The sequence below is a fragment of the Pezoporus wallicus genome, unplaced genomic scaffold (assembly GCF_028554395.1).
Source record: "Pezoporus wallicus isolate ANWC-B61680 ecotype Strahan unplaced genomic scaffold, APGP_CSIRO_Pwel_v1 contig_854, whole genome shotgun sequence".
Classification (NCBI taxonomy): domain Eukaryota; kingdom Metazoa; phylum Chordata; class Aves; order Psittaciformes; family Psittacidae; genus Pezoporus; species Pezoporus wallicus.
In genome coordinates, this window is record NW_026635257.1 from 92,554 (window position 1) to 110,134 (window position 17,581).

General features: G+C 47.0%; 2 protein-coding genes across 3 annotated transcripts in view; one reads left to right on the forward strand and one right to left on the reverse strand.

The window, feature by feature from the left end:
* Positions 1-12,274, reverse strand: part of CFDP1 (craniofacial development protein 1) — a 65,937-nt gene extending 53,663 nt beyond the window's left edge. The window contains exons 1-4 of one of the 2 annotated variants that reach the window (XM_057414389.1): positions 12,177-12,274; positions 12,000-12,105; positions 11,199-11,418; positions 9,329-9,429 (exon numbers count right to left, since the gene is read on the reverse strand). In XM_057414389.1, the coding sequence (XP_057270372.1) occupies positions 9,329-9,429; positions 11,199-11,418; positions 12,000-12,105; positions 12,177-12,231 (482 nt within the window). In that variant the 5' untranslated portion in view covers positions 12,232-12,274. The remainder of the gene's footprint in view (positions 1-9,328; positions 9,430-11,198; positions 11,419-11,999; positions 12,106-12,176) is intronic. The other variant, XM_057414397.1, reaches the window with a different exon arrangement.
* A 330-nt stretch (positions 12,275-12,604) lies between these two features.
* TMEM170A (transmembrane protein 170A) lies at positions 12,605-16,501 on the forward strand. The gene is made up of 3 exons (XM_057414409.1): positions 12,605-12,774; positions 12,863-13,033; positions 14,128-16,501. Exons 1-3 carry the CDS (start codon positions 12,657-12,659, stop codon positions 14,256-14,258), a joined length of 420 nt encoding a protein of 139 aa, XP_057270392.1. The 5' UTR covers positions 12,605-12,656; the 3' UTR covers positions 14,259-16,501.
* Positions 16,502-17,581: the final 1,080 nt, after the last annotated feature.

The following is a 17,581-nucleotide window of genomic DNA, read 5'->3' on the forward strand; positions in this document are numbered from 1 at the left end:
TTATATATTTCCATATTACTATACATTATATATTTTCATATTAACTACACACCCTGCAGGCAGAAAGCACTTGGAAGAACATGAAGATGGGAGAATGCAGCTGACCATTCAGTTCCCAATGCTCATGCATCCCCCAGAAACCACATGTTTGAAAGACCTATAAATGCCCAAGTTAATCTGGAGGCCAAGCCACCATTTTGGAGATGCTTTGAGACCCCTCCCACCTCTGGGGATCCCAGCTGAGCATTCTTTTCCATCATACTGATTACCAGCAAAAATGAACAAATGAAACCAGCACACACCAGTTATTTCCTTAAAAGCATCAAGCAGTATTAGAAGCATAAGATGACTTTCAGGTGAACATCTGCTCCACCACTTTGGGGTTTTCAAAAGCATGGTAATAAAGGAACACAACAGGAGTCAGCATGTTGATGAATGCCAGATAATGAACTGGATGAAGCTGGCACTACTGTGTAACACTTTGCAAGTCACAGCCTCTCTGTGCTTCAGTTTCCCCCTCTAAGCAGAAGCCTCATCTGCACAGCTACTAATGAAGATCCTGAATAGAAGCTGTTCATTAGACCATTCCCCTTCTCAAAGCACATTAAGCAAACAGTAACATGATTTACTTTAGGAGTAAATGCTCTGGCTTAGAGTTCTGGCTAGGTTTGCCACTCTGTTTACAAAGTTTCCATTTCTGCAGCTGCTTCTGACAAAGGCAAATGCCTTGTGGGTGAACCAGCAGACAACACCGCTCCTGCACACACTTAATGACTTCATCCCTGAGCCACCGGTGTGCCAATCAGCCTTGTACAGCATTAGGATTCTCCAGGGAAATCTGAAGCATCAAGGAACGGATGCACACAGAGGAAAGGTTATCAAAACATGCCCTCAAGACCTTTTCATGTTTCAGCATCTTTTGAAAGGTAACATTCACCTACTGGCTTCCAAAAAAAGCCAAAACCAACCAATCACAAAAAAAAAAAAACAATAGCTGGTTTTTAATAGTTGGTTTTAAATTGGAAAATGCCAATATAAGCTGTGGATAACTGAGGCATGCTCTGACTTCCAAGAGTAACAACAGTTTAAGGACAGGAACAGGGTGAAGCCTTCATTCCATTATGCCAAAATCTGCATTTTGTTGCTTGTTTGTAGAAAAGCAACCAGTTGCTTTTAGAATGCCACCCATAAACAGCTGTTGCGGTGATAGTCCATGCAATGCAGGGGGGGTTGATTTGTCTTATGGTCCCAGGGCACCTAATCCCCAGGCTCCTAATGCTCAGACTGAATTTCTGGAAAAACCTTAAAAGCCAAGGTTTTTGCACTGTGAGAGTCTCACATCACTGGAAAATGGCTAGAATCCATTTCTCTAGAACCTCTTAGTCCAGGAGGGCTGAGAATAAACCCTAGATGAACATCCAGCACCACTGTCACCAACATGAAACAAAAGTCCTCAGAGAGGCTAGGCTTTGGAGTGGCTTTTCAAGGGGCTACTGAAATTCATTTGCCTTTTCCTAATACTCCCTTGCTACTGTAGCCAAAGCACACCAAAATACAAGCAGTTTCTTCCTCTGCCCCTATTAGTTCAGTTAACTGTCATCCCTATCTAAGCTGCAACACCCATCTACCTCACCTCGTGGAAGTTGTGTATCACTTGCTTATCCACCTGGAAAAAAGGCAGGGCTTTGCATATATAAGGCTTTGGAATACAGATCCTGGTAATGCTCACTTGCCTGATCACTCATACATGAGCAATACAGCACAGGCTTTTGCAAAAAAAAACAACCAAACAAAAAAAAAACACAACCCATGTATGGAACACATCACACACAGATCAGCCTTGATCTGACATGTGCCACACTACCTAAAACCTCAGTGAAAGATGCACACCCAAACTACTTATTTTCCTCATGATTTTAAAAGCAACTGTCCTTCACTCAGCATTGCACAAAGCCCCATGAGCACAAAACAAATGACCAAGATTCACACCCAGCAAGAAGTGTGAGCATGCTGCCAACCCCTTCCTATTATTCATCCTCTGAGTTTCCTGGAAAGCGTTACAAAGTAAGGAGAGTTAACCGTATTACATGTTCTCAATGCTAATTAACCAAGTACATCTGACGGAGCCATGCTGAGACCGGAGAGCAAGAACACAGACAGACAATTACACATTTCTAAAATTGCTCTCTGTGCCAGCTCTAAATCCCCAGACCTGTAGCAGTGAATTCCCTGCTCTTTTTACCCCTTTCCCCTTGAAACATATTAACTCCATCGGCCTCTCCCCACTCTGGCTTGATGCTTGCCAGGAAGAAGCAGAAGCAGCAGCTTCTGTCTTTCCAAGACAGTTAACCTTAACTGTCTTGAAAGTAAAGTCTCCCAAACTACTTGGCTTACACCCCCTTTATTTCCCAACTTTGTCATATTTGGCTGGTCTCAGCTGTCACACAAGGAGCAGAGAGGATACCACAGCCACTGAGAAGGAAATCAGAGGCTGAACAAGTACTTTGGAAAGCTCAGGCTGTTCTCAGATGTCTGATCTACTTCTCCTGATGCCATTTCCACCTACTCTCTCCTAAAAATGGCTGGAATCCAACAGGTTGAAGCTCAGAAGAGGACCACTTCTGAGGGTTTCTGGGGTTAGAAACATTGAACAGTCTAGAACACAGATACCTATTCAACAAGCATATAGATGAGCTAAGGTTAAAAAAAGAAAACCAGTATTTCAGTAATGAGAGGCAGCATCAAGAAATCCCCAAGAAGCGGCATCGTACAACTGCAGAACACTGAATCATAACCCCAGCACTGCTGCACACAGATAAGCAGTTCTTGTCCTGAGGGAATAGATCAGCCCTTAACCAGCTCTGCACAGCTCTCTAGAGTAGCTCACAAAGGTGAAGAGTCCAGCAGCACAGCTTACGCCACAGACTGGGCTCAGACCTCACCACTCCACTCAACCGGGCCTAAGCTAAAGGATACGTTGACCTTGATGACTTTGTGGGACACCAGAAACCCCAAACTTTGGCCACAGCCTGTAGCCCTGCCCACATAATTCCCGTTGTCAATATTATTTCTGTACAAAGGATATCTGTACTATTGACTGAGAAAGGGCTTTTATTAGCACAGGAAAGCCTCCTGACAAGAACCTGCCCCTCAGCCACTTCACCTTTGCTTCTCCTGCTCAAAAAATCATGAATTTCACCACCAAAACACACCAATCCAATTTAAGGTCCTAAAGTTCCAACTTCAGAACAATATCCTCTGAATAATCTTTTTTTCTTTATTCCCTGAGGTAGGCTGAAAACATGTGAAGCAGCAACACAGAATGAGTAAGGAGTTTGTGTTTTGTTTTGTTGTTTGTTTTTTTTTCCCAGGCACATCCCAGATGTTAACCATTTACAAATGGTAATGGATGAAAATCAGATTCTCTTCCACCCCACACTTCAACTGTGGCAGATGAAATATAAACTTAAATCACTGGGGTTTTTACTGGCTCAGGTTAATATAATAACTATTTGGTTATTAATCAGATACTTTATGTATCTCTTTAAAAGCTTTGTATTTTGCCTCTATGATGCAACAGCTGCACTATGAACCATCACCTTCCTTAACCTAGAACACAAGCTGCTGCTCTGCTCAGCACACGTGGCCTGCACAACTTGTTTCCTCACAGGATAGTGGACACACAAATAGAAGCAGTCATACTGCAGAAGACCAGAGGCTATCGCAGGTCACAAATCCAGCCTCCTACAAGAGTCAACAGCAGGGAGCCCTTATGCAGAGATGGAGCTCATGTCTCATGTAGAACAGCCCAGACAAATTTATTTGACATGAGCTTGCACAGTTCCTTCTATGAAACTATATAAACACTAACTGTATCCAGCAACAAGTCACACACTCCACATGATGCTGTTTATCATCCAGTATGTTTGGCACTGGCCCTTCCAGTTTGATTAGATGCATGCTATGTACAAGTTCAGCTTGAACCCCTGAGTATCCTGAGCCATGGCATCAGGATAGCCAGACCATCACACAGGAGCCCTGATGAGTCAGTGGCTGGCAGCAACCCCAGCATGCCTCAGTTTTCACATTCCCAAAGAGGGAATAACAACACTTCTTTAAAAAGTGCTTTGAGGTACATGGACAGAAAGTTCTTCAGGAAAGCTAAGGATTTTCTCTCTTTTTATCTGTAAAGCCTTCAGGGACTTCAAAAACATCATAGAGTTTTCTGCTCCCTTATATGTACCCCTGCACTAAATGCCTCATTAAAACTCACCTAAAAGCTATCTAAAAAACCCAAACAATATCTGTGGAATTGGGTCATCATCTGTCCCCTGGAGCAGGAGGGAAAAAAAAAAAAACCAGCACCCTTAGGTGATTTTCATGGCTGTGAACTTAAGCCAAGAGCTTTCCCAGAGAGTTTACTGTGCCGGGCTTCTTGGCCCACCAAACACAGGCATTCCAGCACTAAGTTTCAAAGCAACAGTAAGCTTTAATCAGGCAAACACTGAAGAATACTTTCAGGAGCAGCCCGAATTAATCAGGAAACAGGCACTTAAGCAGATAAAGATTATGGAGCTCAACCTGAAAAGATGAAAAGATGAGCTTCAGTCAAACTGCAAAATCTCACCCATCTGCTCAGCCTTCAAATATGAAAGTAACATTTATCCATTATGCAAAGTCCCACAGAAAACTCTCAGTTCCCTGCCTGTAGGTGCTTCAGGGTCAGGGCTCTGTGCTCTGCCAGTTTCTGACACTGCTGTAAGAATGATGCCTTCAGCATGCTTGGAAATTCTTGCTCTAGATGTGGCAAGAAGCCCAGAATTGTTCATACCACAAGAACAACTGACAGACACATGGGTGCTGAAAGAAACAGGTTCCGAGTGTGCAAACACAGTGAAAAAGCTCAAGAATAAAACTCCAGGGTTCACACAAAATCTGATCTGCAAGCCCTCCAGGGTCAGGAGCAATTGCCTCTGAGAAGTCAGCTATTTACCACCTATCTACAGCAGTGAGGACTGAGAAGAAAGGGACCACAGTGCAGAGGCCTGAGGTCGTTGCCCAACTTGCAGCGAGTCTTTCTGGATCCCAGACTGGCGCTCCTGGAGAAGACAGCCTTGTCGGAAAGCAAAGAGAACTGTGACAGAACGCCCTGTCAGATCTCAGGAAAAGAGAAGGGTTCTTCCCAGTGATGGAGAGTGGAGCCCTGCTATGGCTTTGCTTTGGCTTGGCTGCTGTGTTCAGGCACAGCGAAGTGGCCAAGGGTCACTGAAGCACCACAAGCCAGTTTTGCCAGCACAGTACAACACTCTCAATACAGCCTGGCAACTCTGCAGTACCAGGACAACATTCCCAGCAGCAGAATAGCCCAAGTATGTAAAGCTCTGGATTTAAACCACATGAACAAAGAACATATGTAAGAAATAGGAAGCTTCTAGCTTTGAACCCTTTATTTGGAATTTGCAATGTAAGAACAGAGCAGGGTGTCACACACAGGCTTCCCATTCCTGAATTAGCACCCAAGCCAGCCACCATTCCTCCTCTAAATTTTGTTTTGCTTCCTACAAGTCAAATGAAGGTGCACAGAAGATGTTTCAAAATAAAACGACGGCGTACAACTGCCCCATTTCACTCTTCCCTGTCAAGCTGTTACACTGCCTGCAATAACCACCAGGGGGCTGGGCCAGCTGCATGTACAGGAGCCATGTTCTGCTGCAGTCCTGGATGGACACAAAGTTGACTTTCTTTGAAGGAGCACAAGAGAACCATTTTGCTACACTAAGCAAAACAGCAGTTTAAAGAAAGCCAAGGGCCAAAGTAGTCTGGAGTGCCAAAGAGAAAACAAGCCTCATCATACAGCAATTATATTTTGCAATAGATAAACCCTAGCATCAGGGATGCAATTCCCTATTAACACAACCATGCATCCTGCATTGTGAGGCAAGTTCATAAACCAGAGGCTTCAAAGGAGCTTCAATCTCCTCTGACAGGGAGAAATTACTTGAACTTACATTTAGATGCTGAACTACCTTTGCAAATTGCTCCAACTGCCCACAATTACAGCCATTTGGGTGACAGTCACCTGATGCCCCCAATCTATTTAACACCAGGGAGGAATGACAAGCAGACAGAAAAGTCACAAGTGGAAAACTTAAAAATCAGTTGAAAGATTGTTTCTAGTTCCAGGATTCAAAAGCTTTGGATTTACAACCTAATACTAAATCACATATTCTATAAAATTAAAAGCCACTAAGTTTGATGCTTTATTTGGTGGTTGGTAAGTTGCAATACTCAGAAGCTAAAGATCAGCATTAGCAACTGATACGAGCACATACTAATCAAAACAGACATTAAATGCAACAATTACCTACAGGAGAGCTGACAGCTTAAAGAGTAAGGTCTTTCACTGTTCTAGTGTAGCCCTGCAGTTGAAGATCTCTTTCAACGGACTTCTGCTACTCCAATCATGCAAGAGATTATACCATCTTCTTACAGGAGTAAATATATTGTTCTGCAACAGGAGATCAGGCCTAAATATCTTCTGTTAAGAGCTTTAGTGAGCAGACTATCAAAATTTGTGCCCTGAATCTATCAGTGCTTAAATACTGATCTAAGTTCTTCTCAAGCTTTCAAAAGAGCAACACTCAAAAGTAGCCTCAAACCATTTAGAAAGGAAAGCAACAGAGGAAGCTCTCTCATTTCACTTCTTTTGGTCCAGAAACACAAGACAACTGCACATATATGACTACCATGTGCTGGCCTTTATAAATTACAATGTGCCAGCTGCTTCCCCAGGCAAGGAAATAAGCCTTTTGGTATTCAGAGCATTTGCAGACTTTAGGGTAGTGCAAAGACAACCTCTCACTATTCTAAAGTAAAAGCAGCCCTCTGGCCCTGACCTACTGCCATTACTGGACAGTAGCAGTTGTTGCAAGCAGTGGTAACCCCTTCTACCCATAGCTAACACTGTAATGCATCTAGAGATGTGAGATGTAGCAAACACCACAAAAGCTTCAGCTCTGAATATTACAAAAACCATGGGGGCAAAAAACATTCAAGCACACTGTAACTCTGGCACCAGCAGAAAATGGTCCCCATAGCTTGCTGCAGTGTCTGTGGCTGGCTCTGTAACCTGTTGATAAAACAGCTGCTGTAAACAAAACCCACATCAGTCTTCGTGGTTTTTGCAGGGTTACAGTCTCCTGTCATCTTTTTTTTTTTCCTACTTTTGTCTATTTGATCAAAAATTAGTCAACACATGTATCGATTCCTTTGCAGAGCGCAAGGGAAACAGCACTGAGCAGTACAAAGGACACTAGAAAAGCAACTGGTGCAGAAAAATACACCTTTAGCTAATGTAGCTACAGCTATAACAAAAAACCTACAGATAAGATACTGATGTCAAAAGCACAAACTCGGCAGCTTAGGAGTCCTGGCTATGTTCTATTCGCAAGGCAAGCCGCTTCTTGAAGGACAGAGGAAGTTAAGTTTCTCTAACCACTCCAACGAATATTACTGATAAAAGCAAGAGCAGCACTGCAAAGTGAACCTTTAGCCACCACACAAAATCTAGAATGCCAGAATTAGACCAACCCAAGTAATTCTAGGCTTAAATCATAATCACTTGTGGCTTCTTTTCCTAGAGACAGGTGAACAAGAAGGTTCAAGGCAGACATTTTTGCTAGCTCCCTGCTTTAAAGGGTCCTATACTTCTCAAAAAATTGCACAACAAAAGAATTCCTTTCCACAAGTGGAAGACTCCTGTTCTAAAGGAAGACCACATGGTAGCTTCCCTGCAAATCAACCCCTTCCTTTAAGTGATACAGCTATGCTCATGTTAGGACATAACACCTACAACACACAGATGGACATGTTCAGGCTTTAAACAAGACTGCATGCTGATTTCCTGCAACCCTAAAGCACCAGTTCTGCTGTATTCCATCTGATGATACATCAGAACACAACAAGGCTTTTGTATGTTGGCCCTGTGATCCTACAGCTTTGGCTGTTCTCACCCAGCAGAACACTGTGTTTGAACCAGGAAAAAGAACAGCAAAACTGGAGGCAAGCAAGCTGGCAGCTGAGGAACGGAGAGTGCATTAGGAGAAAAATTCTGCTACAGAATTTTATCTGTCCACAGGAAAGTCTGTGCCTTTCCTTTGAGGAAAGGGTTTGGTGGATCCTCTGTCTCAGAAAAGCAGCAGTGGCACAGTTCTTTGTCATTTCATCAGTGAATTAAGGGTATTCCCACAGCCTGGATTGTACAGGGAAATAGGGAAGTCGTTACTATGGCTCTCTTCAGATTTTTCAAACAGTTCAGGCAGCAGTACCGACATTAACAGCAACAGCAGCGGAAGCCCCTGCTCTCTTGCTTCCCCCTCCAGATTAAAATCTGTGAGTTATTGCTGGGAACTGCTGCCCTCTGCTGTCACACACAGAGACGAAATTCTCATGTGACAAAACCAGGCTTACAGTTACCTACTGGAAAAATAAAACACAACAAAACACTGTGGTAATAACCACAAGGTCATAATGCATTCAGATTTTTAGAGTGGGTTCACCCAGGGCTCTCTCTTCTGGTCACACACATTTATAAAATGCCTGCCCGTTTCTGCAGTGCATCCACAGAGGCATGTTGCACACTAAACTCAACCTAAAGATGATCTTCCTGCACCCATCATTTTTGTTGCAGCCATTTCAGAGGTAAAAGCCCTCAGCTATTAGTGCATTGAGCAAAACGCCTCTTACTGTCTAAAGATCTGTGCAGAGGATTGTGACTATCACCAGGGAAAGTGTCAGCAAATATCCTGCCCCCAACACAGGACTTGGACTGACTGAAGGAATAAAACATTACTGTCATCCATGTGGGCTCTACAATTTTTCTCCTTGTCTCAACCCTCCCAGTGGGCAGAGCCACTGGGAAGCTTTGCCAACCATTTTAAACGCAGTCCAAATGGGAAAGTCAAAGTGAATTTTCAGGAGTATTATGAAATCGAGCAAAGACTGAGGTCTGCAAATCCTGAACTGGTCTGGGTTGGAAGGGACCTTAAAGCTCACCCAGTTTCAACCCCCTGCCATGGGCAGGGACACCTTCCACTAGACCAGGTTGCTCCATGCTCTGTTCAACCTGGCCTTGAACACTGCCACGGATGGGGCAGCTACAGCTTCTCTGGGCAGCCTGTGCCAGGATACTCTGCAGCCCTCAGGTAGGGATATCTTAAACTTAAAGGGAAAAGGAAAGGATACACCATACTTCACAGCACATTTCCAGCCTGCCCACAGAAAAGCAGTACCCTGTGCTGAGTCTCCAGTGTCACATCTGCCAACTTACCTGACCTCCTCACCAGCAAAATCAAACATTTTGGTGATTGTCACTTTTCCTGAATCTTTTGGTTTCTCCTGAAGCTTCTTCCCACTCCTCTCTCCTTCAGCCTACAAAATACAGAAAGGAGAAAGCAAAATAATGAATTTGTGAAGCCAAGCTGAATTATCACTCCAAGGGGCCAAGGACTCAACACAGACCTCAGGTCCCACTGCAATTTAGGCTGGCTAGTCAAAGCAAGTCACCCACAGAAAGCAAAAGGAAACAAACACCCCTGCCACCAAAAGGAAGTTCCCCACTTTGGTTCCAGACTCTCACTGGAGCTTAAGGATCAAAACAGACCCAAAATGAGATGTGAAATTATAATTAAATGTAGGAATAAGCAAGAATACACTGCTGTGGTTCAGAAAGCAAGCAAAAGCCTTAAGACTTGGTTCTCCCAAACTAACTGCATGGATTGCACCCCAATACGTTTATTTTTACTCAATAATATAGCAGAACACAAGGCTGATCTTCACAGACAACCCTGAAGTTAATAAGCTACTTGTCAACAATGTCTATTTGAGAGGAAAATATCTTTATTAAGCAATCTGGCAATAATGCTTCTTAATTTACTCAGTCGTAACTACAGCTTTTAACAGCATATATAAACAGCCTCACACCCTACAAATATTCAAAACAACCCCCAAAATTCGTGCTCTAAATCAGCCACGTACCACTGAGATCTTCAAGCAGACAACTGAAGTCCAAATTAAGAATAAAAAGAACACAGGAACTGCATCTTTCCAAAAATTTTTCTGGGCCATGGAGGAACTTTCACAGGCCACTCACATTTTAGGTTTCTGCCTGTAGCTTTGCTCAGGGAATTTTTACTCTCTCCTCCTCTCAAATTCTACCTGCAGTCATCTTATCTCTTTAGCCAGTAACAAGTGAGGTGGAGAAAATCAGAAGGGTTCAGAAGCAAGGACTGAATGGCTACACTTGTTCTGCAACCCTCCAACAGTTAGAGAAATAAGCTTCACACAGTGAGGACTGTACTTGCAAAGTGCCACTGATTCAGGAGTCCAGACTTTTCTTAGAAAAATACTCTTTTTGCCTGATCACTCAAAAAGGGAGAAAAACACGACAGTCTGAAAAGAGGGTGAGTTTTGGTACCTTCTTCCATTCTACCACCTTCAGTGTGAATGGCTTTACAAGGCAAATAAATGCATATGGTTTTATCAAGAACCAAATTCTTTTAAATACCCAATTACACACAGAATTCTTCCTACAGAAAACCTCTGCAGACAGGGAGCAAGAGCACTTTAATGGGGCATGTAAAGGAAACTAGAGAAAGCTCGATTCATTCTTGTTACCAGTGCCCATTCCAACATGCAGCATCTTCTACCTTCCCTCACTGTATGAGGATGAATGGCAAAGCACAGAGATGTCAGCAGGAGTCTCTTCAGTTTCCCCACACACACACACATACAGAGCCCCCCTTTCTTGCTTTATTTGGAGTATGAGGAAAGGTGCAAGCCTCAGGGGAGAGCTGTGCCACCAGCACAGCTCAGCCCAAAGCTCACTATGCCACTCCTACATCACACGAGAATCCAGGACTGAAAAGGGATGCCGGCAGGGCTCTGTTGGCACTCCGAGACGCAGACAAGCAGCTCCAGAAGCAGCACTGCCAGATCATACGCCTCCCCAGCCAGAAGGAAACCAGCAGCTTACAGTTTGCTCACGATGAGGCTCTAGGTTTACTAAGCAGATGGGGCAATGATAAGCCCAGCCTCCTCCAGCTTCAACTGACACCTGGCACCAGGTAGAGCCAACGCTGACTGCTCTAAAGCTTTGGCCCTCCTCATCCTCCCTGGGTGAAAGCCCAGGGCTCCGTTACCTGCTCAGCCCGAGTGGAAGTCTCTGGTTTGGGTTTCTGTCCCACATCACTGAGGAAACTGGCCCAAAGAGCATCCTCTTTCTTTTTTATTTCTTCTTCTTTTCTTCTTTCCACCTGCTCTACATTATCCACTTCCTCCTCCTCCTCTTCTTCATTCCTCTGAGTCTTTTCTTCCTCTATCTCATCTGGCTCTAGCAAGAGACCTCCTTTCTTCCTCTTCCTAAGAGCAGATACCAAAAAAAGACATAAACACATCATATACTGAGGTGCCGCAACACTACTGTGGAGCAGAACGCTGAAGCAACACGGCATTGCATATTTACACAACGACAGTCTACCAGGGCAATTCCCCTCATCTTGGGGGTGAGGCTGCTTAATTCAAAGATGATGCTGTTCAGAAACCACCACAGGACTGAAGCAGACTGTCTCCCAACACGCATATGTGTACCTGTAAGGGTATAATGGGGTCAGGGATACTACAGAAACCACAACAGGAGATCCTGAGGTGGACAGGATGCAGCCTCAAGCTAGATACATGGGAGGTTTCTCCCACCAAAAGTACTTTGCACTTAAAAAGTCTTACTGGAAGGAAACTAACGGGCTCCTGCAGGGGGGTTTCAGGACGATCTCATTCAAGCCTGAGGATCTCAGGTGCTGAACCGCAACGAAGAAGGGCGTTTCTCATCCCCCAGCCCCTCACCACAGAGGCCGGCGGAACGAGCACCCGCGAAGGCGGCTCCCGGCACGGCCAAGGCGGACTCTCCCGCCCGGGATACCACGCCCGTGCGGAACCGGCTGTACCTGCTGGCGGGGCGGCGGGGAATCCTCCTGCCGCGGGGCGGCCGTGGGCTGTCCGCCGGTTCCTCCCGCACCAGCTCGCTCACGTCATCCTCGCTGTACTCCGCACCTGTAAGCACAGCGGGTAAGCACCGGGACCGGGACAACCGGGAACAACGGTACCGGGACCGCCCCGCTCACCTGAAGGCACGTAGTCCTCGTCCTCGGCCGAGGAGTAATCCTCCGACCCCGACATAGTTCCGACCCCAACCCAGCCGCCTCACAGCCGCCGCGGCCGCCTCACGCGCGCAACTCCGCTGCCCAGAGCGTCGCCGTCGCTCGCGCGTGCCCCCTAGCGGGCCGGCCGACGCCTAGACCTCCAAGGCGGCGCCGGAGCTGAGGGAGCAGCGACGAGAGAGCTAGCGGCAGGCTAGAGCGCCTCTGCAGCCGCGACCGACGGCACCCGAGGGAGGGCGCCCAGAGTTCTTTGCGACATACGGCCGTTCCCATAGCAACGCGAAGGCGGGGATGGCCCCTGGCGGCCCGGAAGCGCCGCGGGCGAGAGGTGGTTGGCCAAGGGCCCTGTCTGTCACCGCGCGACGTTTCCCATTGGCTATGATGATCGGAAGGGGTGGGGCGGAAAGTGCGGCTGTGAATGGCGTCTGCGGGCCCAGCCCGGGGATGGAGGGCGGCGAAGCGGGCGGCGGGGGACTTCTGCAGCAGATCCTCAGCCTTCGCCTGGTGCCCCGCGTCGGCAATGGCACCACCACCTACTCCAGCCCTCTCTCTACCTTCCCAGGTACCGTCCCGCGGCGGGGCCTTCTCAGGGCGGGGCTTTCCCGTGGTCCGCTGGCCCCGCGCAGGCCTCACGGCGCTTCTCTCCACAGAGATGTGGTACGGCGTCTTCCTGTGGGCGCTCGTGTCTTCCCTCTCCTTTCACGTTCCGGCAGCTTTGCTAGCGCTCTTCACGCTCCGGCACCACAAGTACGGCAGGTTTATGTCCGTGAGCCTCCTGCTGATGGGCATCGTGGGACCCATTACCGCTGGCATTCTCACAAGTACGGTACATGATCGATAACCGCGACAGGGTGCCTCTGAGGTGATAAGAGGTTGCCTTTGGGAGCGCGTCCAACTGCGGCATTCCCCGGGGTAGAGAGGAGATGGGTGTTTTAGCTGTATGCCCCCCTTGGTCTATGTTAGGTGCTGGAGCATTGCGTCCAGCCCTGAAGTCCTCAGGACAGGAAAGAGATGGACCTGTTGGAGAGGGTCCAGAGAGAGACACAAAAATGATCAGGGGATGGAGCACCTCTCCTGTGGGGAAAGGCTGAGAGAGTTGGGGTTGTGCAGACAGGAGAAGGCTCTGGGGAGACCTGAGTGTGACCTTACAGTTCATAAAAGAGGCCTATAAGAAAGATGGAGAGAGACTTTTTAGTAGAGCCTGTTGTGACAGAATGAGGGGTGATGGTTTTAAACTGAAAGAGGGAGATTCAGGCTGGACACGAGAAAAAAATTTTTTGTAGTAATGGTGGTGAAACACTGGCCCAGGTTGCCCAAGGGGTGGTTGGTGCAACATCCCTGGAGATTTTCAAGGCCAGGCTGGGTGTGGTTCTGGAAAACCTCTAGAAGGTGTTCCTCCTCCCTGCAGGGGTTTTGGACTAGGTGACCAGTGAAGGTCCCCTTTCAACCCAAACTATTCTATGATTCTATGTTTGAAAGAGTTGGACCATACTTCAGGGCTTCCAAACACACCTGCCAGATGCAGAGCCAGGTGGGCTTTCAGGTTTCTGAGCACTCAGAGAAAACCCATGCACAGGTTTGGTGTCTGTGCCAAGAACTGGGTATTCTATGCAGCCGTGGGCTGTGATTAGAGGATCTTGTGACAAAAGTATGTCCAGACCCACCCCAACCTCCACACCCTCTGCAGGACTCAGGAGATCTTCACCACCAATTTACCTGTTCCTACCAGCGCAGGTTGGTTACCAGCTGAGGTTTATCATGGCAAACCCAGTCCAGCACTTCTGCTAGCCCTCTCCCACAGAGCCCCTGTGTTCTCTGCCCCAGTCTCCCATCGTCCTAGATTCCTCCCTTCATCTCTGTGGTATGGCAGCTTATGTCTACATGTTCATGTTCTGGTTTTTTTTACTCTCTGCAGGTGCTGCCATTGCTGGAGTTTACAGAGCTGCAGGGAAAAAAATGATTCCCTTTGAAGCCCTCATTTTGGGAGTGGGCCAGACATTCTGCGTGGTGGTGGTTTCATTTCTACGCATTTTAGCCACTCTCTAGCTCTTCTTCAGGTACTAGAGCTCTCAGATTAAAGGAAGAGCAAAGGATCAGCTGCCTGTGCCACCTCTGAAACAAATCAGAGGGAACACAACGGGAGGTGTGCCTGGGTGTGTGCTTTCTCTGCTGGATAAAGGTAACCCAAGGGCCTGCTCCTGCTTCCAGCATGGCTGGAAATTAAGCTTAAAAAAATGGTGATTTTTGTTATTTTTTATAACATTAAGTGCCAAGTGAAACTTTATTTCCCTGGAGGATAGGAAGCTAAATGGCTTCTGGAGCAGAAGGCCCATCTACCTTTTACCAGTGATGAATTCTAGCCACAGGATGTAGCTAGGAGGTGACAGTAGCTGTTGTGGGCTAGAACCAGTGCTACAGAGTGAAGTAATGCTCACTTAATGCTTTGACTTCTTGCTGCTTTGTTTGCAGTGAATTCTTCTAATGTGAATTTTTAAATGAGAAAATGAATTTGTTTTCTTCCTGGCTGGAATACTAGCTCTTGCTCATAGCGAATTTGGAAGCAGCAAAAGGAAAAATCATTTTAGACAGATGAAATCACAGATTTGTTGCTGAGAACTGTGACTGTGAATACTGCAGTGGGGGGAATAACTGGTGTAAAAAGGATTGCTATCTTTGTGTATTTTACTACAGTGAAGCCCTCCAGGCACTGTGTACCTTCTGCCTGAGAAGCAGAGCACAGCTGATGGGGCACTACACCCCACTGCCCACACTAGGAATCCCAGGGCGCATGTGTGAGCACTCACTGTTGCTTCTTGGGCTCTGAAGGAGACTCGTGGTTTTAAACGTCTCCATTCTCCTTTTACTTGCTGATCATGTTTACAGTGGTGTGGTGGAATTGGGTGTGTTTGCTGACACGGAAACATTGCTGGCCAGCTTATACAAAACTCAGCACACTGCTTCTTAGGTGACTGCACTGGTTCGTGGCGGGTTGTTGGGATCTGGGGCTTCCTGGGTGCAGAGGCAGCCAGCTCACAGCATGGTGCCGAGTAGGATTCCTGCAAGGCTCCTGGGGGGAGCCACGGTAATTCCAATGTCCCAGTCCAACCCGTGCCAGCAGGCAGCGTGGTCTCTCAGAATGAATTGATTTAGTTTGATTTAATTGACTTTTAACTAACTCTTAGAGCTGGCCTTTTGCCAGCAGACATACCACATGGCTGGGGCGCTGCAGTAGGTGGCTGGATATTTCCTTGGAGCTTGGGTTTTGGGGTACCTTGGAGAAGGTGAGGTTGAGTGCCAAGGATGAGGGGTTGATGTAGCCAGTCCCATGGCTCTGCTGTGGTCCTTTGGTTATTGCCATTGGCATGGCATGGGCTGCCAAGGGAAGGTGCGATCTGTATCCAGCCTTGCAGAACACATCAGTGTTTTTGCTGAACTCCTTTGGTTTCCAAACCTGCTTGCCTGTTGTACCTGCAACTTATCATAAGACCAGTTATCCTTCATGAGCCATGTGTCCTATCTGCTGAAACAACCCTAAGCAGGGCACTCTGTGTATCATGAAGAAGAATTTCTCTCTATGTACTAATTAATTTCTCAGGAGCAGTCTATTGGCAGCCAATGGCGAGATGTGTTTTTCAGGAGCTACTTACTGAGATTACCCTAAATTTTATCCCATGTTAATTCAGGAAATAAAGCTGTGCATTTTAGGGAAGACTTTAATGTGAATCCTTCTCCTTAGGTGGGTGAGGTCCAGGTGGTATAATGAATTCTAAGCCCTGGATCTCCAGAGAGCCCTATGTGCTGGGCTGCATGTGGAGAGCCTGTCTTCTTACTGTGTCATCCACCCGGGGAAGGTGGGGCCTCTCCTTCCCTCTTTGCTTCTGCCCCCAATGAAAAAACAGGACTAGTGATCTCTCTAGATGTCTTTTTCCCCTCCCCATTTCAAATGGCTGCACACACAGCGCATGTCCAGAGTGCCTGGTTTCATTCACATGAGTTATTCTGTGTTTTCCTGGGTGGATTAGACTGGGCAGGGCTGGCCTTACCTTTCAGGTGAAGCTAGAAATTAGTGTCGTGGGCACCTGCTGTGTTCCCCTTTCCCTCACCCCAAAGACTAAGCTGATGGCAACTGTGAAAGCACTTTATCAGTGTGCCATGTGCGATGGCACAAGGCTGGTTCCTCTGGCATAAAGGGGCTGAATCACACAGGGTGCAAATCTGGGCTGTTAAGAACAAAAATTCTTTAATAAAATCCCTCGGTGCTGGGTGAACTGAAACCTTCCTGGTTTCTACCCACTGTGATCTCCAAAGTCTGTTTTGGGGAAGAGGAAGGGGTCTGCTTTACTTGAAGAGTTGACAGCTTGGCCACTGTTTGGAAGTTGAGTGGTTGGAGCCAGTAGTGTCTCTCTGTGTCCAGGCGCTGTGAAATTTGCAGGGAATTCTTGCTTAGGAGGTGAACAATCAGCTCCTGACTTGTCTTGACAGGGATTAGCACTGGGGGTGTGTTCTTTGGTGCACAGAGTATCCAGTGCTCCCCTGGCTGCCTTCCCCAGTTCCCTGTCCAGTAAAATCAGATCCAAGCAGCAAGAAGTAGTCTTGAATCTGTTAGTGCTGGCAGCTTCCTCCCCTCTCACTGCATTAGCTTGGTCTTCCCTTTACGTTCCTTTATGCTGAGTGGGGTGAGCAGAGGAATCCCTTCAGTTTTCAGCAGGTGGCAGTAGACTTTGCTCAATCAAACTTGTCCAAAACTTCAGAGTTGTAAACCATCGGTGCTGAGGTGTTCCGGGCAGTGCTGTGAGCCCCTGGCCAGCGTCGCTCGAGGGAACACCGTGCAGAGAAGCTGCCTGCCCTGGAGAAACATCGCTGCTGAGGCTCGTGGCCCTGCTTGCTGTGTGCAGACATGCCCTGTGCTTCTCTGATTCAGCTCACACCCCATTTCCTGTCTCACTAATGACTGCGGCTGTCGCAAACAAATCTTTGTATGATAGGAAACTATATTTTTCTACTGACCCTTCTAATCCTGGTGATGCTTATCAGTAAATTCTATAACCATCAAGGTGAACAAAGTCGTGTGTTTCTCCTGCAGTATGACAAGGGGGCCTGGCTTGTGGTGTTGGAAACGAGCCTTGCTAGTGCCTCACTCTGGGCCATCTGCACCCAGAATGTCCTGGTTCTGGTGGTTAATTTTGTCTCCCTTAAGAGACTGACTCACTCCTGCAGCTAGGCACTGCAGCCTGACATGGCATCTTGCTGCTGCTCTGCTCTCAGGATGTGCTCAGCCTGTTTTGGAAGCAGGAGCTCCCTTCCCTGAGCAGACATGCAGGGTCCCTGCACCCCCTGGACTTGGTGCTGACCCACTCCTGCCCACGCAG

Coding starts and splice junctions, on each gene's coding strand:
- TMEM170A (XM_057414409.1), top strand. CDS start 12,657: ATGGAGGGCGGCGAAGCGGGCGGCGGGGGACTTCTGCAGCAGATCCTC. Junction 12,775..12,862: donor CCCTCTCTCTACCTTCCCAG/GTACCGTCCCGC, acceptor TTCTCTCCACAG/AGATGTGGTACGGCGTCTTC. Junction 13,034..14,127: donor TACCGCTGGCATTCTCACAA/GTACGGTACATG, acceptor TACTCTCTGCAG/GTGCTGCCATTGCTGGAGTT.